Consider the following 24,130-nt stretch of genomic DNA (forward strand, 5'->3'; position numbering starts at 1 on the left):
AAGGCTCAGAGGGGCGGCTGGCGTCCAGGGGGCGTGTCCAACAGGGTGGGAGGCGGGGCCTGAGAGGGCCTTGATGACTGGGCGATCAGGCTGTGCAGAGGGCAGCCCGGGAGAAGGCCGGGAAGATGGCGGCCTCCTGGAGGCTAGGCTGTGATCAGCGGTTGCTGCGTGGGCTGGTTAAGGGGGCTGCTGTGTGGTCTGCCGGTCGTGGAGCTAGTTGGAGATGGTTTCACAGCACGCAGTGGCTGCGAGGTGAGTGGCTGGGGCTCGCACAGCTTCTGTGTATCTGAGCAGTGGGCCTGGGGCTGGAGCTTTTCGATTGAAGGCCTGCATCTGGGTGTGAGTTGCCAGGGGCTCACTGTTCCCTTGGCTTTTTCTCGGGGAGGAGTCTGCTGACTTGGCCTACTGCATGCCGCAAAGGGCTTTTGGGGAAACTAGGAGAACTTGATTCCGTCCCTGGCCGCCTGGGTGATATGGCTTCTCCGTGACCTTGCCTTGGAATTTGGGTTGTGAGGCGTCTCTCGGGCCTTTTCCCAGTCACATTTCAGGTTTCTTTAGAGTTGTTAGGTTGACCAAGTTTGTTGAGATTTAAACGTCACCGTTAGCCGTTTTTATTCTTTCTCCTGACCTGTTTCTATTGGGAGACCTTCGAGGACAGTTGGGTTGCTCCACGCGACGACTGTGGTAAAGGACCCAATTTGTAAATGTCCAGCCATTAGACATAGGTCGGGAAGAATGTTTAACCAAAACATGAGCCTGAAAGAGTGAAAATTTAGGAGTGGAATCTTACCAAGAAGATGTCGACTTAAAGACATACAACATAAGAGTTGTGAGTTAAGTTTTATTCAGCGGCTTACTGACGATTATAGCACGGGAGACAGCCACTCAGCTCCGAGGAACTGCTCTGCAGAGGTAGGGGGGAAGCCAGATTGTATATGAATTTTTTTGTCTAGAAAATACATACAGTCAAGCATATATCTTGGTAAAAGATTACTGCTAATCACAAAGAACAGATATCTCATGTTAATGGTTTTAGTGTATTTCTACGAATAGGAAGATGTAAGAATCCAGGGTCATTGAAATTCTTCCTGAGATATGCTTCGAACTATCTAAGGGCCTGTTTATCCAAAGCAGAGTGCTTCATCCTGAATTACTCTCAGGTCGCACTGTGGCTGGGCAACTTGAGTGGGTTCTGACTTAACCCTTGTAGAACTGGATAGTCATTGAAATTCTTCTTTGTTCACAAAATTTATTATAGAAAGTTGTCATTAAAGAGTGGTATTGACACAATTAACATAATTCTTACAGTGTTTAATACTATGTAATATAGTGTGCCCGGCATTATTTTTCTTCACATGGGTGGCGGGCAGGTACTGAGTGTATTACTACCTGCGCATCATTCAATCACTCCACAGGATGAATTGTAATATAAAAAATTAGGTGCAGTAGGCATTGCCTACATATTCTGAGCTACTTGAGGCTCAGAAAAAAATGTTACACGAAGTTAATGTTAAGATGATTTCACTGAGATTTTAAGATCCAGTGATGAGACTTTTTTTTTTAATAAGTGATGTAGTCTGATAATATCTACATTGTGAAATGGTATTTCAGCAACCGTCATGATAGCATTATTTTAAATAAGGCACTAAAATTCCAGACTGTGTATAAAGGATGGTAAGACCATTTAAGAGTTAAAGTATACGTCACTGACCTCGCTGTAAGTTTCTAAGATGATATACTCTTAAATACACCTTATTGTTGTCTTGAGCATCATTTGCCTTTGCGAAAAAATGTATAAATCCCCAAACTCTTATGTATGTGTTCATTCTTTTCCTACACTCTTGAGTGGTGATTTCTTTTTGCCCTTGTTCCAAGATTGCAGAATAAACTGGGATTCATGTAGAATTTAAATTTTATAGTTTAATACCAAGAAGACCAATATTGCAAGCTGAAACCTCTTCTGAAGTGTTTGGTTTATTTCATCCAGAGAAAATAGTTCTGCAGCCATTCTGACATACCTTACAGTTCCAGCAGGGTCTTTATAAATGTATCATTCAGTGCTAAGTGTATGAAGGAATCAACAGATTCTGTAAATAAAATGGAGTGTATGGTAACTCTTTTTATTTTTTGTACTTGGTGAGCAATACATTTACTATAGCTGGTGATCTACTGGATACTTTTCTTCAATCAAGGCCTTTCTTGTGTTAATGAAACATTTCTAGGGAAGAATTAAGGTTGGTAAATTTAAATTCAGGCGAGTTTCTTTGGGAATCTACTAGCACTGATTTTTAGAGAGGCGTAAACCTATTTGAAAACTGATAAAAGCTATACCACTTCTTCAGAAAAATGCATACATGCAAAATTTTGTATGTGATTCTAGGGAACTTGTAGGTCTCCCTGTAATTTATCTATAAATGCCACCTAGTCTCCAGGCTATTACCATGAACATTTTGGTCATTTCCTGCAGAAAATAATTGTGCTACTTTGCAAGGGTGTTTGCCATATCTGAGAACAAGAAAGATGCATTTTAATATAGGGTTTCGAACTATAAACAAATGACTCTTGGATACATTTACACAAGTGACTACAACAAAGGCAGTTATCTGGAAATTTTGATTCATATCTGGGTTTGGGTTAAGTTTGTGCGTTTAGGCTCATCCGATCATTCACCTTTACCTAAACATCTGTACTTCTCTTTCCTTTCTTTGCTCATATTGTTCCTTCAAATGGAGTGACCTTCCTTGTGGTTTGAAATTTTTCTTGTTACTTCAATGCCACCCTCTTAAATCTTTTTACAGGCTCCTGGCAAGGGAATCGATGACACTCTAGAAATGGGTAATTTGAGGAGAGTTTTATAAGTGACTATTTTTGTGAATTTAGGCTGTAGAGATGGTGCTGTACTAATGGGCTGTTTTTTTTGTACTTCTTTTTTTTGCGGTAGGCGGGCCTCTCACTGTTGCGGCCTCTCCTGTTGCGGAGCACAGGCTCCGGACGCGCAGGCTCAGCGGCCGTGGCTCACGGGCCCAGCCCCTCCGCAGCATGTGGGATCCTCCTGGACCGGGGCACAAACCCGTGTCCCCTGCATCGGCAGGCGGACTCCCAACCACTGCGCCACCAGGGAAGCCCTAATGGGCTGTTTTGAGTAAGGTGCTGTGACCACCTCTTGGCTTGAAGAGGCATGGGAAGCGAGCACTTCCTGGAACTGGGGAGGAGGGAGCCTGTGGGAGGACCTCTGATGGAGCTGTGCCCTTCAGTTAAAGGATCCAGCCAGGCCAGGCAACCCTTCAAGGAGGGGGCTGGGGAAAAAAATGTCCTGACCTCACTATTCTCTCTCCTTTTGGTCTCCTGCTTATTCTGCTCATTGGCAGAACCCAACTGGAGGCCAAAGCAAGGAGGCCTGTTGATGTAGCCCATATAGTAGTATGGGGGAGGGTTGATGAATAGATCTGGAAGGGCAGATGGGAGATGCCTCCCCAACCCACCTGACTTACCCATCAGTCATTACACTTTATATTGATGCCTCAGCTTTAGCACTGATACGATCAAGTCTTGGCTCGTGTGTGTCTGTATGGTAGGTCTCATGCTAACAGAGGGGAAGAGAGCAATTGTAGTTTCTACACTTGGAAGAATCAAATGTAGTTTCCTTGGGTTGTTTCCCTAGGCCAGTGCTTTGCACAAGAGTAAGCACAGGCTCTTTATAACTGACCTGATTTTTAATGGGATTTTTCTTTCTACATTTGAATAGCTGAATAGGAATCAAGTCTATGTAGGCTTCTGGGGCACTTTTTTTTTTTTTTTCCGGTACGCGGGCCTCTCACTGTTGTGGCCTCTCCCGTTGCGGAGCACAGGCTCCAGACGCGCAGACTCAGCGGCCATGGCTCACGGGCCAAGCCGCTCCGCGGCACGTGGGATCTTCCCGGACCGGGGCACGAACCCGTGTCCCCTGCATCGGCAGGCGGACTCTCAACCACTGCGCCACCAGGGAAGCCCCTGGGGCACTTTTTATAGAAAGAAAAATGTTCCTTTTGGAACTATGGCATCTAATTTGCATTTTGGGGTTTTTTTACTTGTACTCCTAACTCGAGTCATCCTTGACTCCTGACTTTCGTATGCCACATCCAAACTATCAGAAATTGTTGTTGACTCTACCTTTTAAATATAATCTGACCACTCCTCACCACTTCTGCTACCAACTAGACTGGTGCAAGCTACCACCACCTCTAATCTAGATTACTGCAGGAGTGTCCCAATAGATGTCTCTACCACCACCCTTGGCCCAGTACCGGCCATTCTCCATGCAGCTTTCAGAGTGCTGCTTTTAAATTATAAATCAGATCATGTTACTCCTCTGCTGAAAACCCTCCAAGAGCTCCTCATTAAACTCCGAATGAAATCTGAAGTCCTTAACTGTGGTTTACAAAGCACAATATGATATGAATCCTCCACCTCTCTGAGTTCAGCTCTGACCATGCCTCACCTCACACTCACTTCACTCCAGCACACAGGCTCCCTTGGTGAGTTCTGAACATACCAAGCATGCTCCCTGCACATTCTTTTTTTTTTTAACTTAAAAAATTATTTTTAATTTATTTTTCTTATGTGGGTAAACATACAATTTATTTTTTCTATGTTCTTTTTAAATATTTTTAATTTATTTATTTTTGGCTGCATTGGGTCTTCGTTGCTGCATGTGGGCTTTCTCTAGTTGCGGCAAGCAGGAGCTACTCTTCATTGCAGTGTGCAGGCTTCTCATTGCGGTGGCTTCTCTTGTTGTGGAGCATGGGCTCTAGGTGCATGGGCTTCAGTAGTTGTAGCACGTGGGCTCAGTAATTGTGGCTTGTGGGCTCTAGAGTTCGGGCTCAGTAGTTGTGGCGCACGGACTTAGCAGCTCTGCGGCATGTGGGATCATCCCGGACCAGGGCTTGAACCTGAGTCCCCTGCATTGGCAGGCGGATTCTCAACTACTGCACCACCAGGGAAGCCCTCTGCTCATTCTTGTGCTTGCTGTTTCCTCCGTTTCGAAGGCTCTCCATCAGAGATTTGCATGGCTTCCTCCATTCAGCTCTACTCACTTTGTCAGAGGACGCCTTCTCTGATCAAACAATAAAATAGTTCCTCTACTGCGACTGGGTCCCCTTACTTTCCTTTCTTTTCTTAGAAGGATCTGGTCCTTAACATGCCTTTTCAGTCTCTCAGGACAAGTGTTCTAAGTCAGTAAAGGAGAACAGGTAACATGTTCATGGGTATCTTCACTTTGTATTTAAAATCCCATTATTTTAGCTTTTCTGCAGGGTTTATAGTTGTGACTGTCTCAAAGCATGTGCAGTTTTTCTTCTTTTCTTTTTTGTAAATTATAGCCTTGTGAACATAGCCATGTCTGTGGAACTGTAAACAAGTTCAATTTTTTTATTGTGGTTATTTATTTTACTCACTCGAAATTTTTTTCATGACTTTCCATTGCTATTTAAATAATGTCAAACCCATTAACTAGGTATTAGAGTGTACTAGAAGGTACTATGGCTACCTACCATAAGTCAGTAGTCCCAACATACTTTTTTTAACTTACATGGCCTACCTTTCATTTTCATTACATTCTACTCTTTAGCCAAACTAAACTGTAATTCCCACCTCTTTATTAGCATATGATGTTTCCCTCACCTGGAATATCTCTGCTGGTCCCTCACCTTGTTTTATTTGCTCAGCAGATTTTTTAAATTAAAAGTTATTTTTTATTGTAAAATATATATAAAATCTACCATTTTAACTATTTTTAAGTGTTTAGTTCTAGGACATTAAGAGTGCTCACATTGTGTGCAGCTATTACCAGTGTCTCCAGAACTTTTTCTTAATCCTAAACTGAAACTCTGTACCCATTAAACAACAACTCCCCATTCTCCCCTCTACCTAGCCCCTGGTAACCACTCTTCTTTCCCTGTGAATTTGCCTCTTCTAGGTACCTCATAAAAGCAGAATCATAAAATATTTGTCTTTTTGTGTCTGGCTTATTTCTCTTAGTATAATGTCTTCAAGTTTCATCCATGTTGTTGCAGATATCTGAATCTCATCCCTTTTTAAGGCCAAATCACATTTTATTGGATGTATATACCACAATATTTTGTCTATGCATTCATCTATCCATGGACACTTGGTCTGTTTTCACCTTTTGGCCATTGTGAATAATGCTGCTGTGAACATGGTTGTGCAAACACCTGTTCGAGTTCCCGCTTTCAGTTATTTGGGGTGTATACCCAGAAGTGAGGTTGCCTGATCAAATAAATGGTCATTCAATGTTTAATTTTTTGAGGAACCATTGGGTTGTTTTTCCACAGAAGCTGCATTGTTTTACTTTTCCACCAACAGTGCACAAGGGCTCTAATTTCTCCACATCTTGCCAACACCTTGTTTTCTGGTTTTTTTTTTTTTTTTTGATAATAGCCATTCTAATGAGTATAAAGTGGTACTAGCACACAAATCAAGATTTCCTTTTTTGAACAGCTAGAATCTCGACTCTCAGCTCTTTGGCATTCTCATAGCACGTTTATATGCTACCCTCTAGTACTTATGTATTTGTCTTGACCTCCCATTTAAACTATAATCCTTTGAGGTCAAGATTCTGGTCTTATGTAGGTCTAAGGCTAGGATAGCAGGAGCTCAGAAAGCATTTGTTGAATGCCTAATTTTACCCTTTAGCTTTGGTAGTCAATATGACAGTACCACAGAAAGTAAAACATTTGCCAGTGACATTAATGAGAGTTTGGTTTTCAAATGTGCAATACAGTTAAAAGAGAGTTCAAGAGTTAGTGTACTTTAGCAATGAGGACAAGGCTGAATAAGGTAAAGAGTAGAAAGGAAACCTTCATGTTTAGATTGGGAAGGTGAAAGGAACCTGTGAATCCATGGCTCATTACTGAGGAAGGATTTGTAAAGTAGGATATTGTGATACATCTAGCCAACTGGCTGCCTTCAGAGTCTACTCTTAACCATTTCTGTGCTGCCTATTAATAATAAACAGCTAACAGTTTTGAGACTTACTTTTTGCCAGACTCCATTGTAATGACTTGGCATGTGTAACCTTATTTAGACCTTACCAAACTCTTTATTTTACAGAAGAGGCAATCAGAGCACAGAATGACTAGGTAACTTGTAGGTGCTGGATTGATAATTTGAACCTAGGCAGTTTGGCTCCAGTGCCTGTTCTCTAAATCACAGTGGTGTGCTGCTGCTTAAGTTAAAAAGAAAAAAAAAAGTCATTTTATTAAATAATAAAATATTTTAACACAGTCGTGCATGCATATAGTTTAAATAGTCAAATGGTACTAAAAGTCTTATAACAATACGGTGGGTCTCTGACCCATCTCTCCCTGCTCCCCCCAGTCATATTCCTCCTTAGAAGCAACAAGTTTTGTCTCTTGTTGCTTCTAAGTGTCCTCTGGCATTTGTTCATCTCTCTATTTTATGTTATATATTATATATGTTATATATTATCTGTGTATGACTTCTGATCAGTCATCCCCGTTTTCCTTCCACCATTCCCCCAATGTAGTTATTTTGCAATTCTTAATTAAATCTATATTCAGTGCTTACACCAAACAAATAATGCTTAACTGAGAATTGTCCTATATCGTCCCATATTATGATTGTTACCTTTCTTACTTTTTGCTTTTTTTCAAGTCGTTGCCTTTAAAATTTTTTCTTCAGTTTTCTCTGTAACTATTACTAATTCATCCCACACCATCTAATAGCTTTTTAGCACAATTTCTGTTATTGTCAGTCACTTCAGCTGATCTCTCAGTTAACTTACTTTTGCACTTTCTATATACAGTATCTCCAGGTGTGTAGGTTCAACCTCTGTTCCAAAGGTCTTCTCTTTTACCTCTGCAGAGGAAACAACCTCCAGTCTTCGGTTGAATGAGGGTTGTGTTACCCAGCACTTAAACAGCATTTACCCAAACCTGCCACCCCACCACCCCCAGTGTTTCCAGAGGTCCTCAGTACTGCCAGTTCTTGGGCCTTTGGGAAATTCTTGTATAAACCAGGTTGATTATCTCAGCTTTCTCCACTTCTAGTTTAGCATTCAGCTTTCTAGTCAATTATTACTATCTACATTATTTACTTTTCTGCTTCCAAAATTGTGTTCTATTGTTCCTTCTTTTCTCCCTGTTCTTGTGGGTTTTTGTTTAAAGGTAACAAGAAACAAAGAAATAAAAAGCAGGTATAATAAAACCATCAACTAGAGATAGGTACTATTGTCATTTTGGAGTATATCCTTTCAGTCTTTGTGTACATACAAGCTAAGCAGGTAGAAATTGGATTATGCCATATATACTGTTTGTGGGCGTCTTTCATTACATTTATTACTCTAAATGATATTTTCTCACAAACTATTACGCATACATTTTCTATTGTTGTTCATTGACATTTTCAATGTATTCTTATACCAAAATAAGTATTTGACATTTTCAATCTATTCTTATACCAAAGTAAGTATTTGTGACATTTTCAATCATTCTTATGCCAAAATAAGTATTTGAACAAAGAAGACCCATATGACAAGCACTTATCTTTTAAAAAATTGCTTTACCTTTATTCAAAACTGCAGTATTAATATTATTCTATGCCCTGGTATTGATTTTGAAATTACCTTTACGTCTTATGGCTTTATTTCATCCAGCCTGCAGATGGCAGAATTGTTTTATTTAAGCAGAAATTTTAAAGGTCAATTTTATTTAATGAGTTCTTGCATTAGAAAAGAGAGGTGATTAAATGAGCAGCATCTCTTCCTATTAAAAAAGAAGCAAATTAATATAAGGAACAGAGAGCTGCACTAAAAAAGTACAGGGTAATTTATTTCTTCAATTTATCTGTCTTCATTTCATGATTTTTGTGTTTGGATTATAGTCGTATAAATGGACTAGAGCATGACGTCCAAGCAGTACCATAAGTAAATTGTGGAATTTCCTTAATTACTTCAGTCAGAGTAATGGGGCTTAGATCTGTTTCATTATTAGCCACAAAGCTATTTGTTCTGCATTTGTATTTTAAGAGTTTGCTTATATTAATCTTTTTTTTTTAAATCTGGAAACCTTTTAGAATTGATGTATAGATCATCAGTTTAAAGCTTTTATAGGTTTTGCTGAAGTACGAGTGTTTTGAGATAAAAGAAATCCTCTAGAGAACAAGAAATTAGATTAGTGTAGTTTGCTGTAAGATTCAGTAATTGATCATTTGCTCATGTGCCTGAGAAGGAAGGTAAAGCAGCAATATACTGAGTGAAAAATTTCAACTTATTGTGTCATTATATTGAGGCAATAAAAAAAGAGATTAAGACAGTTGTGACGGATTTGTGAGACCCTGCTGTTAAAATCAGTATATTTAAATATAAACTGGAACAACGAACATTACGGTAGTTACCTTAAAAGGTTTTAAATATGTTTTTTAACTGCTATAGAAGGGCAGACTTTATAAGCCGTTAGGTATACTTTGTTAGCTTGATGAAAAGAAACAGAATTCTAAAATGACTACAAAAGGGTTAAAGTCTAACAAAATTTGGGGTATTTTTTGAGTACTAATTGAAATAACCTGTATGACCAGTGGAGTAAAAAACTGCATTTCCTTTATTCTTACTATAGTTGTGTCCAGTTATGAGTAGGAACTGTAATTGGTGCCCATTTCAAGGCCTCCTCAGTTTGACAGGAAAAAGGTAGAATGTACTGCTTATTGGAATGAGAAGGGAAGCTCCGTATAATTCCTAATGAAATTAAACAACATTATGTGTAGGTTAAAATTCCAAGGAGTCTAGAAAAGCCCACACTATCTTCAGTAGAATTGATGGCAGCCATAAAGACCAGATATTAGTTATATGCAGCCCTGTCATTCAAAACTGATATTATGATTATATAATTACTTTCCCACTGGAAAAAATATATTTGGAAAAGATGTATATAATGTTCAGGTTGAAAGAGGATATACTAGAATGAAATATGCATTATTATTAGTAAATTAATGCTTCCTTTTAAAAATCATTTTCTAGCATGAGCATCTGAGGATAGGTTAGTTAGATTTAGCAGAAAATACATTGCACATTGTGCTCTCCATATAAGTCAGTATAAGCAATCCAGAGATAGTACCGAATAATGGAAACGTCCAAAATGTCTTTCTTTGGTTTTTGTCACCTTCATTTCGGAGTAAGGATAATGATCTATTACAGAATTTTTATATTTTATTGTCATTCAGAGAAGCAGTTTCAACTCATCTATGAAGGGTGGCTGTATGAGGAGTGATTCTGTTCTTTTTATTTTTAAAATATGAAAAATTTTAAGATTCTTGATGTGGTAATTCATAAAACGCAAAAAGTTTCATAATGAAGTACTTAATGTCAGGAAAAATGTGAAGGTCTCGTAGGTGAGAGATTGTAATAGGAGAGAGAATCATAAAATAAACATTAATTGTATCATGGCAACTAGAACCAAGGTATAAAAATACTGAAGAGAGACTTTGTTTTGAGAGAACTGAGTTGATATTTGTCATAAATTGGAATCTGGACATAGAATCATAGAAGTTCATTTATTTTGCTTCTTTGTAGTGGAACTCTATTTGATGTATAAATTTACTGTGTGTATGATTTTGAAATATTGCATCTTGTAACGCCAGGCTTGAACTTTTTGATAGAGAGGGATTGTTAGGCTGCTTGATTGGACACGTGAAGGATGCTCACATGGATTTGATATGTCTGGTTCTGTTTGAATTTCTGGATGAATAGGCTATAAATAACCAATGATTAATTAGGTGATAATCCATATTGGTAAGGATAATCAGTTAATGATGAGCAGCAGTACAGTGTAGGAGAGGACAGCCTTGAGAGCTAGGCAGAATTCAAATCCCTGAATCAGTGGATTGTAGTTTTCTCATTGATGAAATGGGTGTGTTGACTTAGAATTTGGTTCAGGCTCTATCATTGTTGGGGTATTGAGAGTGATGATTCTACATTTCTATCCTTGTAGATTGGTACCAATTGAGAAGGCAAAAACCAGACAGATGGAGATCAGAGTAACAGTTTTAATGTTGATGGTTTTGTTGTATTGGAAAATGTGACTTAAATCTGTGGCCTTCTACAGTTGGACTCCTCAGCACAACCCCTGTTTAGACTTTGGGCTTTTGTTTGAGAGAGACAGTTTGTGTATACAAAGCAAACACACATCCTGAATTGCTTCCCAGCACCCACTGGGCCCTGATGGCAGGAATAGAGAGAGGTGGGCTTACTATCTGCCTTTGAAAGGCAGGTCCATTCAGGCCTAGTGCATAGAAGAACTGAAAGGAAAATACAGGTTCCCTATAGGCAGACAGGTCTTAAAATGAGGAAAAGGCTGAGGCAGTTGTATTTGCCTGGATCCTTTTCCCAGTCCTTTAGAGGGGAGTGAATGAACAGTGACGGGAGGATAAAAGCTTCCTTCCAAATGCTTCAGAAATGGTACTTCTTTACCATGAAGCCATAGGAACTCTCCATTTGAAACTACAATAACATTAGTTCAGTTCCCCAAAGGAAATATTTAACTACATTTAACATTAGCATTCAATTCCCTTATTATTATTTTTTTTTAAGAAGATGTTGGGGGTAGGAGTTTATTAATTAATTTATTTTTTTATTTTTGCTGTATTGGGTCTTCGTTTCTGTGTGAGGGCTTTCTCTAGTTGTGGCAAGCAGGGGCCACTCTTCATCGTGGTGCGCGGGCCTCTCACTATCGCGGCCTCTCTTGTTGCGGAGCACAGGCTCCAGATGCGCAGGCTCAGTAGTTGTGGCTCACGGGCCTAGTTGCTCCACGGCATGTGGAATCCTCCCAGACCAGGGCTCGAACCCGTGTCCCCTGCATTAGCAGGCAGACTCTCAACCACTGCGCCACCAGGGAAGCCCCCCTTATTTTTTTTTAACACATCTTTATTGGAGTATAATTGCTTTACCGTTGTGTTAGTTTCTGCTATATAACAAAGTGAATCAGCTGTATGTATACATACATCCCCATATCTCCTCCCTCTTGAGCCTCCCTCCCACTCTCCCTATCCCACCCTTCTAGGTGGTCACAAAGCACCGAGCTGATCTCCCTGTGTTATGGGGCTGTTTCCTACAAGCTATCTATTTTATATATATGTCAATGCTGCTGTCTCACTTCCTCCCAGCTTACCCTGCCCCCCACCCCCATGTCCTCAAGTCCATTCTCTACGTCTGCGTCTTTATTCCTGTCCTGCCCCTGGGTTCATCAGAACCTTTTTTTTTTTTTAGATTCCATATACATGTTAGCATACGGTTTTTGTTTTTCTCTTTTTGACTTACTTCACTCTGTATGACAGTCTCTAGGTCCATCCACCTCACTACAAATAACTCAATTTTGTTTCTTTTTATGGCTGAGTAGTATCCCATTGTATATATGTGCCACATCTTCTTTATCCATTCATCTGTCGATGGACACTTAGGTTGCTTCCATGTCCTGGCTATTTGTAAATAGTGCTGCATTGAACATTGTGGTACATGTCTCTTTTTGAACTATGGTTTTCTCAGGATATATGCCCAGTAGTGGGATTGCTGGGTCATATGGTAGTTCTATTTTTAGTTTTTTAAGAAACCTCCATACTGTTCTCCATAGTGGCTGCATCAATTTACATTCCCACCAACAGTGCAAGAGGATTCCCTTTTCTCCATACCCCTTCCAATATTTATTGTTTGTAGATATTTTGATGATGGCCATTCTGACCAGTGTGAGGTGATACCTCACCGGGTTTTGATTTGCATTTCTCTAATGATTAGTGATGTTCAGCATCCTTTCATGTGTTTGTTGGCAATCTGTATATCTTCTTTGGAGAAATGTCTATTTAAGTCTTCTGCCCATTTTTTGATTGGGTTGTTTGTTTTTTTGATATCAATTCCCTTATTTTTAACCCTAAAACATCACTGGGGGAAAAAAAGCCCTATTCTACCCTTTTCCACATTTGAATTATGTCAGATGTGGTGTATTTTGCTTTTTTGGGTCAGAGAGTTGAATAATCTGAGGAGAGAATAGGTTTTGTGGAAGATTTCAGGCAATGTAATTTGTTACTATGGCTACTGCTAAATAAGAACTGGAGCACTCTGAACTATTTTATTAGTATAAACTTTATGTAAATTGTAATCTAACAGCTGTGTGCTCTTTAAGTATGGTTCTGGACAGTGGAATTATCGGGAAGCACATCTGGCCAAATATATAGCGTGTCTCCTTTTTTGATATCTAAGGAAAAAGTGGCTATGCTTTATTGAGAGGTCACCCTGGTTTGAGTCTATCTTTTTGGATCCGTAGCTGAACTGTGGTATGAAACACAATCTGAGATTAATTTAACTACTTAAGTTCACTTACCGTATCATTCTTAACAAAGCAAACCTCTGCTTTTCACACTTAGCAAGAACCTTTGATTTCTGAATAGTGTAATATTAGATTAAAGTAAAAACACAACCAGTTTCTAAAGTTTAATCTTGATTATTCTGTTGTAAGTCTAATAATTCTTCTGTTGTAGGTTATCAGAACTCTAGTTTTTTTTTTTTTTTTTTGTCTTTTCCTTTGGTCATTCTACTTGTAAATATTTTTTTTCAGCAACAAAAGGGGAAGGAGAAGAAGATGAAACATAAATCAGCTTTTCTTTTTTTAAATCTTGTAAGCACCTGCCTTGAAAATATGCATAGAGGGCTTGGGGAACTATGAAAAAGGAGTTGAAAATATTCCGGAAAAGATTACTGAACACTTAGTTTGACCAGTTGGGTGTCTTTCAGACTGTGGAATATTTTTTTTCTCAAATTGAATTAGATATTAATTTACTTGAACTTGTTGTTGCTGCCTCATGAGGTGCATTATTTTTTGTGTTTAATCTTTCCTTTTTTCAATTTCAGCTGATCCTATTACGATACTAATGCCATCACTGTCTCCTACAATGGAAGAAGGGAACATTGTGAAATGGCTGAAAAAGGAAGGTGAGCAATGCATTTCTAATACCTGTGTTATTTGATCATTCTGGTGTTTTCCTAATCAGGTGGTTTACACAATACATGATATACATGAAATGATTGGTTCCTTTGCTTATTAATCTTAATTGTTTAAATAAAAATTTCTCATGGTAATGTAGCAAAGGTTTTCTGGGTTCAGCCTGTATCTCTTCACAAGCAGAGAATGGTAAACTATTTTAATGCTTTTTTCCAAGTTTTAGTTCTTATTCTTAGCTTTTAGTTTCAACATCATAAATTTGTCAATCCCCTAAAGTTAATTTGTGACTTTATAATGATTCTTTGTGTCTGCTTCCTGTAGCTAGGCAAGCTGATTATAAATTTCATTGGAAAGAATAGATAAGTAAGAATAATAAGAAAAACTCTCATTAAAGAAGAGCAGCAGAGGAGAGCTGTAGACCTACTAGATATTGAAACATGTTATTAAGCCTTTATAATAAAAACTGTGGTATTGGTGCTTAAAAAGACAGACTAACAGAACTGAATGGAAAATGAGGAAATAGACATGAATATTTAGTGTTTAAATAATGAAGGAAGACGATATTAGATTTAGTCTTTGTACTATCCCAATGATAAATTACAAGTGAATCTGTCACTTAATATACAAAAATGAAACCAGACGAGTACTAGGAAAAAGGCTGGTGAATTCCTCTGAACCTGGAAGTGGATAAACACCCTAACTACAACTCAAAATCCAGATGCAATAAGGGAAATATAGATAAATTTTATGGTAAAAATAACAACTTTATTATAGCTGAAAACATAATAAATAAATAAATAAAGTAAAAAAGATGACAAATTGGAGAAGGATATTTGCAGTTTTTAATCACAAAGGGTTAGTATTTCTAAAAAATAGAGAATAAGAAAACTATCAACTCAGCAAGAAAATGGGCAAGATATACGAACAGATGGTTTGCAGAAAAAGAACTGCAAATTGCCTCTAACATATGAAAAGCTATTTAATATTTGTACTAATAAATATGCAGATTAATACTACACTGATACATCATTTCTTACCAATCATATTGACAGAAATTAAAAAGTTCGACAAGTTATTCTGTTGATGAGACTGTGGAGGGAATGGGGGGAAGCAGGCACTCTCAAACATTGCTGTAGGAAATGCAAAATGGTATAAGACCTAGGGGAGAGAACTTGTCAATACCTAGAAAACTTACATTTATATTTACCCTTTCGCCAGGCAGTTCTATTTCTAGGGATCCTATCTAAAGGCAAAAATAAGAAAAGATGCACATATGAGGCTATTTATCGCAGCAGTGTTTGTAATAGCAAAAGTTAGAAACGATCCATCTGTTGGTCAGTACACAATTTGATGAATAACATATACTATATCCACAACTATAGAAAGGAATGAAGAGTGTCTCTTTATACTATTGTAGAGTGACTTTCAGGGGAAGAAAGCAGGGTGGTGACTAATAGATATAGTGTGTATCATTCATTGAAGAAAGGGATGGGAATACTAATATTTGGAAATTTTTTTAAAAAAAGGATAAAACAAAAACTTAACAACAAAAAAATGGTTATTTGGAGTGTGATGGAGGAAACAGTGTGGTGGGTGGAGAGAGGAGCAGAAGCTAGACTTCTCTGAATACATCTTGTTTTGTCTCCTTAACTTGGAACCATATACATATTTTGCATAATTTTAACACAGAATTTAATTTTAAAAGATCCCTAAAAATGGAAACCAATTGAAACAGAAGAACCTAATTATATATTGAGTTGCTGATATAACAACCATGCAGGGAGGGGCTATTTCAGATGTCAACAAACTTGACTATCGCTACTAGATTGTAATTAAAGGACAATGACATCTCTAAAAATATCTTAAACTGTTTAGAGTAATAGTATTATAGTGGTTATGTTGGTATTGTTATTCTAAGGTTTTTAAAAATTATGGGATAAAGCAAATGAGTGGTTAAGATGATATTATTGGGAATCCAGCCTTTGAGTGTGGTTTAAAGGAAAAACAGATGAAAGATAGCTAAGGTTAAGGAAAGATCCTGTGATGGTAAATTTTCTAGCTCTTTTTCATGGCAGGGCCTGGAAAAATGACAAACCCACTAGCAATGAGCACCCCTAACAATGAGACTATAGTATCTAATGTCATTTCCTACTAAAGTAAACCAAAGCTCCTTGGAAAATAGCTATTTCCAGGTCTGGGGCAGGAAATGTACAAGATGAGCTTGTAACATCTTGTCAATTTAGAAAGGAAAACAGTTATCAAAAACTCCTGAGGGCGTCTTAAAGGACTCAGGAGCCAAAAATGGGACAATTTGAGGATCAGTAAGAATAATATCTACAGTGTATTGAAACACATTAAATATATTTAAATTTGAAGCTCACAATAATACTAAAGAAAAATACAAATAGTTGGTCTGCTTTGGGGGATGCTAGTAAATTAACTCATTTTGAAAACTGGTAATAAGTGGAAAGACTCAAGTATTTTTCCCTGCCTTTCCTATATGAACTGTAGCATAGAGTAACCAAGTAGTTGGTGATGATAAGTTTCTAATTATTGGCATATCCCAACTCTTAAAAGATGGAGGAATGATAGAATGTCACTGTATCACAATTTTGCAGTCTCTAATGAATTAAGGGATATAGCCAGTGACCATCAATGGTTGCTAATATCACAGAAAGAGAGAAAACCAGATAGTACCACCAGCTATAAGGTTGTCTTGCCAGAAAATTGAGCTGAATTGATCAAGCCTGTAGTTCTTGCTACCAATTTCCAGGAAATATAGGGGAAAGAGGCATGTATCTAATGACACCGTGAGGAATATATCAGCATAACCCAGACTGTGGGGATTTCTACAGGCCAATTTCGTCAACAAATAAATGTCAAGGGATGGGAAGATGGGGAAAGGAAGGAGGTAGGGGAACCTATAGCTTCAAGGAGATTTAAGAGACCGGTTCCAATGTAGGGAACTTATTTTGTTGATGATTCAAGCAAATAAAACGTTTGGGGAATTTGAAAATTATATGTTTAATTAGATTAAGAAATTAATCATTTTAGAGGTTTAATGATACTATGCTAATAATTTTTAAAATCTTATCTATAAGAGATATGAGTTGAAATATTTATGTATGAAATGATAGTACATCTGGCCTTAACTTCACAATACCTCTGGTGGGAGGATAAGAGTATAAGTATTCATGAGTCAGTTGACAGTGTAATAGTTGTAAAAGTTGGTTCATTAACTTTCCTTATAACTTTTGTATATGTTTGAACTTTTTGTACTAATATATATTTTCTAAAGTTGTCCAGTCAGTAGTCTTTGGGATATAACTTGGAGTGAGAAACTACTCTTTCCTCAGCTTTCTATAAGCTCCAAGTGAATTTGAATCTTGCTGTTACTAAGAAAATACTTGCTACAATACTACCTACAAAGCTGTATTAATCTATTGTTTATAGCAACCATTTTGCCAGATATTTTTAAATTTATTTTTTTACTGAGGTAACATTGGTTTATAACATTGTCTGTTTCACGTGTACGACGTTATATTTCTACTTCTGTATATGCTACAGCATGCTCACCACCAAAAACTTAGTTTCCGTCTGTCACTACACAGTTGATCTTCTTTGCCCATTTTGTCCTCACGTCCTTCCCCTGGCCCTTCCGCTCTGGTAACCACTACTGTGTTCTCTGTAGCTACGTGTTTGTTCCTGTTTGGTTTGCTTTGTTCATTTCTTTTGTTTTGTTTTGTTTTGTTTTTTATATTCTACATATCGTGAAATTCTACAGTATTTGTCTTTCTTTGACTTATTTCATCTAGCATAATACCCTTAAGGTCCATCCATGCTGTTGCAAATAGCGAGATTTTCATCTTTTAATGGCTGAGTAGTATTCCATTATATATATGCATATATCTCACATCTTTTTTTTTTTTGGGCAGTGCGCGGGCCTCTCACTGTTGTGGCCTCTCCCTTTGCGGAGCACAGGCTCCGGACGCGCAGGCTCAGCAGCCATGGCTCACGGGCCTAGCCGTTCCGTGGCATGTGGGATCTTCCCGGACCAGGGCACGAAACCATGTCCTCTGCATCGGCAGGCAGACTCTCAACCACTGCGCCACCAGGGAAGCCCTATATCTCACATCTTTATCCGTTTATCCATTGATGGGCACGTAGGTTGTTTCCATACCTTGGCTATTGTAAATAATTATTTTGCCAGATTTTAATACTTAGTATGGTGCTTAAAAAATAAGACTAAGCATATGAAGGCCAAAGAGATAAGGATGCTACAGCGCTCATGGTGCAGAAGGAGGACAGAGGAAAAATTACTGTGAAGGAAGCTGGAGAAGGAGACTTTTTATTTTTCTGACAGCTGCTTTCTTTTCCTTTTTCCTTCCTCTGGTCATTGCCATATGTGTCTGTAGAGTAACCAGGTACTGACTGTGGGATGGATTCTTTTAGCCATCTCCCTATGCTTTACTCATTCTGCAACATGTTAAACTTTTGGGGAGATGAATCTCCAGTCCCTTATTAGGGCTCATTGGACAGATGCACAGAGAAATTGACCAGATGAGTTCCCCATAGCCATTATTATGCTTCAGCGTGAGAAATGGTCTGGGAGGATTTGACTGATTCCAGAGACTAGCCCTGGCAAGGACTTCTGGGGTCTCTATATGTGATTCAGTGGGCATGGGAGGTCATCCAGGCAAATGTTGGTATTGAGTGGTCCAGGCTAGCGCTCATAAAATTGTATAGATTAAAAGCTTTTGCACAGTAAAGGAAACCATAAACAAGATGAAAAGACAACCCTCAGAATGGGAGAAAATATTTGCAAACGAAGCAACTGACAAAGGATTAATCTCCAAAATACACAAGCAGCTCATACGGCTCAATATCAAAAAAACAAACAACCCAATCCCCAAATGGGCAGAAGACCTAAATAGACATCTCTCCAAAGAAGATACAGATTGCCAACAAACACATGAAAGGATGTTCAGCATCACTAATCATTAGAGAAATGCAAGTCAAAACTACAGTGAGGTATCATCTCACACCAGTCAGAATGGCCATCATCAAAAAAATCTACAAACAATAAATGCTGGAGAGGTTGTGGAGAAAAGGGAACCCTCTTGCACTGTTGGTGGGAATGTAAATTGATACAGCCACTATGGAGAACAATATCGAGGTTCCTTAAAAAACGTAAAACAGAACTACCATATGACCCAGTAACCCCACTGCTGGGCATATACCCTGAGAAAACTATAGTTCAAAAAGAGACATGTACCACAATGTTCATTGCAGCACTATTTACAATAGCTAGGACATAGAAGCAACTTAAGTGTCCATTGGCAGATGAATGGATAAAGAAGTTGTGGCACATATATACAATGGAATATTACTCAGCCATAAAAAGAAACAAAATTGAGTTATTTGTAGTGAGGTGGATGACCTAGAGACTGTCATACAGAGTTGAAGTAAGTCAAAAAGAGAAAAACAAAAACCATATGCTAACACATATGTATGGAATCTAAAAAACAAAAAAAAAGTGGTTCTGATGAACCTAGGGGGAGGACAGGAATAAAGACGCAGACATAGAGAATGGAACTGAGGACACGGGGAGAGGGAAGGGTAAGCTGGGACGAAGTGAGAGATTAGCATTGACATATATACACTACCAAATGTAAAACAGATAGCTAGTGGGAAGCAGCCACATAGCACAGGGAGATCAGCTCGGTGCTTTGCGACCACCTAGAGGGGTGGGATAGGGAGAGTGGGAAGGAGACACAAGAGGGAGGGGATATGGGGATATATGTATGCATATAGCTGATTCACTTTGTTATATAGCAGAAACTAACACAACGTTGTAAAGCAATTATACTCCAATAAAGATGTTAAAAAAATTGTATAGAGAGAACTTAGGCAGTGAGTAAGAGTTCAGAGTCTAACAGAGTTATGCTGTGATTCTAGGAGATGAGCCGTTCATGGCAGTGAGGACAAATGTTGGGCATTGGGAAAAAGGCTGCAAGTATTTAGTAGCTTGGGAGTTTGAGAGAAGGTCTCGGTTCTTGCAGGTGGGGTGGGCAGGGCTGGGGTGCTAGGAAACTCAACAAGAGAAATTACAGAATGGGCCTCACAGCAGGAGTTTGGGACTGTGGAATGGGCCACTATAGAGGATAGGAGGTATGGCACAATGAGGCTATCCAGATGACAATGACTGGTCCTTGATGTGCTATGTACCACCTCTGATTGGAAGCACAAGTTAATTCTGTTCCTTAGTGGTGAACATGTCTGAGTTTTGATGTTTCCTTTTGTGGTTATAACTGGCATATTAATAACCAATAGAACAGACCCAGCAGCTCTGTAAATGGCTGATCAGTAAATATATTGGCAGAGGGGAGAGTAAGGCAAGAGCAGGAGATGTGACAGGCATCAAGAAGGCTTTACAGATGAGGTACTATTTGAGTTGGTCCTTATATAATACATGGGCTTTTTTTTTTAAAAAAAAAAGAAGGACATTATAAGTAATGTAAACAATTTGTCAAAATCTTGGAAGTGAGATGTCATGACATATATTTTGGCAACCGTAGGTAGTTCTGGCTGCATTAAGGGCATGGTGGATGTGAAATAAGATAGGTTATAGGAAGGATCTTGAATATCAAGCTGCAGTTTATCAGTCTGTGAGTGTCCTTATCCTAAAGCCAAGAGGTAAGGACACTCATGGTTATTTTGTAGGAAGTGGTCTTTACGTGCTTTCTTGAGCCCTGACAGTAGCCTTGCACTAAATGGAACAGGCCCTGGGAGTGCTCTGGTATCAAGAGCTAACTGTAGGCAATTTAAGTAGTTCCCTTTACAGGCTCACATTGGAAAGGCCAGTCCTGAGGACTTCTAGTCAGTATGACCATCTAAACAGATGCGGTCAGGGTTCTGCTCACTTCGGGGTAGAAAATTATAAGACAGATTTTTTAAACGTAAGTTGAGCTTAAACACAGGAAAGAGGAATCACCAAATCCAGCAATGTCCAGAACGGTGAGCAGGAGTTGACTACATGCCCCGCTGGGCCTGAGCTGGAAGGGTGGAATAACTGAGATTGGGAAACAGTGGTGTTTTTTTGTGGGCAGGTGGGGAAATTGAGAATTAGGTTCAGGAGGAAACTTGCAAAAGCCTCTTAGTCTCATCCACCAGAGGGCAGACAGCAGAAGAAAGAAGAACTCAAATTCTGCAGCCTCTGGAACAAAAACCACATTCACAGAAAGAGAGACAAGGTGAAAAGGCAGAGGGCTATGTCCCAGATGAAGGAACAAGATAAAACCCCAGAAAAACAACTAAATGAAGTGGAGATAGGCAACCTTCCAGAAAAAGAATTCAGAATAATGATAGTGAAGATGATCCAGGACCTCAGAAAAAGAATGGAGGCAAAGATCGAGAAGATGCAAGAAATGTTTAACAAAGACCTAGAAGAAATAAAGAACAAACAAACAGAGATGAACAGTACAATAACTGAAATGAAAAATACACTAGAAGGAATCAATAGCAGAATCACTGAGGCAGAAGAACGGATAAATGACCTGGAAGACAGAATGGTGGAATTCGCTGCTGTGGAACAGAATAAAGAAAAAAGAATGGAAAGTAATGAAGACAGCCTAAGAGACTTCTGGGACAACATTAAATGCAACAACATTCTCATTATAGGGGTCCCAGAAGGAGAAGAGAGAGAGATAGGACCCGAGAAAATATTTCAAGAGATTATAGTCAAAAACTTCCCTAACATGGGAAAGGAAATAGCCACCCAAGTCCAGGAAGCACAGAGAGTCCCATACAGGATAAACCCAAGGAGAAACACACCGAGACACATAGTAATCAAATTGGCAAAAATTAAAGACAAAGAAAAATTATTGAAAGCAGCAAGGGAAAAACAACAAATATAAGGAAACTCGCATATGGTTAACAGCTGATTTCTCAGCAGAAACTCTACAAGCCAGAAGGGAGTGGCATGATATACTTAAAGTGATGAAAGGGAAGAACCTAGAACCAAGATTACTCTACCCGGCAAGGATCTCATTCATATTCGATGGAGAAATCAAAAGCTTTACAGACAAGCAAAAGCTAAGAGAATTCAGCACCACCAAACCAGCTCTACAAAAATGCTAAAGGAATTTCTCTAAGTGGGAAACATAAGAGAAGAAAAGGACCTACAAAATAAACCCAAACAATTAAGAAAATTGTCATAGGAACATACATATCGATAATTACCTTAAACATGAATGGATTAAATGCTCCAACCAAAAGACAGAGGTTCGCTGAATGGATACAAAAACAAGACCCATATTTATGCTGTCTACAAGAGACCCACTTCAGACCTAGGGACACCTTCAGACTGGAAGTGAGGGGATGGAAAAAGATATTCCATGCAAATGGAAATCAAAAGAAAGCTGGAGTAGCAATACTTATATCAGATAAAATAAACTTTAAAATAAAGAATGTTATAAGAGACAAGGAAGGACACTACATAATGATCAAGGGATCAATCCAAGAAGAAGATATAACAATTATAAATATATATGCACCCAACATAGGAGCACCTCAATACATAAGGCAACTGCTAAGATCTATAAAAGAGGAAATCGATAGTAACACAATAATAGTGGGGGACTTTAACACCTCACTTACATCATTGGACAGATCATCCAAACAGAAAATTAATAAGAAACACAAGCTTTAAATGACACAATAGACCAGATAGATTTAATTGATATTTATAGGACATTCCATCCAAGAACAGCAAATTACACTTTCTTCTCAAGTGCGCACGGAACATTCTCCAGGATAGATCACATCCTGGGTCACAAATCAAACCTCAGTAAATTTAAGAAAATTGAAATCGTATCAAACATCTTTTCTGACCGCAATGATATGAGATTAGAAATCAGTTACGGGGTAAAAAATGTAAAAAACACAAACACGTGGAGGCTAAACAATATGTTACTAAATAACTAAGAGATCACTGAAGAAATCAAAGAGGAAATCAAATAACTAGAGACAAATGATAATGAAAACATGATGACACAAAACCTGTGGGATGCAGCAAAAGAAGTTCTAAGAGGGAAGTTTATAGCTGTATAAGCCTACCTCAAGAAACAAGAAAAATCTCAAATAAACAATCTAACCTTACACCTAAAGGAACTAGAGAAAGAAGAACAAACAAAACCCAAAATTAGCAGAAGGAAAGAAATCATAAAGATCAGAGCAGAAATAAATGAAATAGAAACAAAGAAAACAGTAGCAAAGATCAATCAAACTAAAAACAGGTTCTTTGAGAAGATAAACAAAATTGATAAACTATTAGCCAGACTCATCAAGAAAAAGAGGGAGAGGACTCAAATCATTAAAACTAGAAATGAAAAAGGAGAAGTTACAACAGACACCACAGAAATACAAAGCATCTTAAGAGACTACTACAAGCAACTCTGTGCCAATAAAATGGAGAACCTGGAAGAAATGGACAAATTCTTAGAAAGGTATAACCTTCCAAGACTGAACCAGGAAGAAATAGAAAATATGAACAGACCAATCACAAGTAATGAAATTGAAACTGTGATTCAAAATCTTCCAACAAACAAAAGTCCAGGACCAGATGGCTTCACAGATGAATTCTATCAAACATTTAGAGAAGACCTAACACCCATCCTTCTCAAACTCTTCCAAAAAATTGCAGAGGAAGGAACACACCCAAACTCATTCTATGAGGCCACCATCACCTGATACCAAAACCAAAGATACTACAAAAAAGAAAATTACACGCCAGTACCACTGATGAATGTAGATGCAAGAATCCTCAACAAACTACTAGCAAACAGAATCCAACAACACATTAAAAGGATCATACACCATGATCAATTGGGATTTATCCCAGGGATACAAACATTGTTCAATATATGCAAATCAATCAATGTGATACACCATATTAACAAATTGAAGAATGAAAACCATATGATCATCTCAATAGATGCAGAAAAAACGTTTTGACAAAATTTAACACCCATTTATGAAAAAAAAAAGACTCTCCAGAAAGTGGGCATAGAGGGAACCTACCTCAACATACTAAAGGCCATATACGAAAAACCCACAGCAACCATCATTCTCAA

At 38.3% G+C, this 24,130-nt stretch overlaps 1 protein-coding gene across 2 annotated transcripts in view; it reads left to right on the top strand.

Annotated features, from left to right (window-relative positions):
* Nucleotides 1-94: 94 nt before the first annotated feature.
* The window catches only part of PDHX (pyruvate dehydrogenase complex component X), an 81,710-nt gene continuing 57,674 nt past the window's right edge, over nt 95-24,130 (top strand). For both annotated transcript variants that reach the window (XR_012333513.1, XM_073808760.1), the window contains exons 1-2: nt 95-252; nt 13,907-13,987. Coding sequence is in view for 1 of the 2 variants with exons in the window: in XM_073808760.1 (XP_073664861.1) it covers nt 126-252; nt 13,907-13,987 (208 nt within the window). In the remaining variant the exon portion in view is untranslated. The remainder of the gene's footprint in view (nt 253-13,906; nt 13,988-24,130) is intronic.

The sequence above is a fragment of the Tursiops truncatus genome, chromosome 8, assembly GCF_011762595.2.
Source record: "Tursiops truncatus isolate mTurTru1 chromosome 8, mTurTru1.mat.Y, whole genome shotgun sequence".
Lineage (NCBI taxonomy): Eukaryota > Metazoa > Chordata > Mammalia > Artiodactyla > Delphinidae > Tursiops > Tursiops truncatus.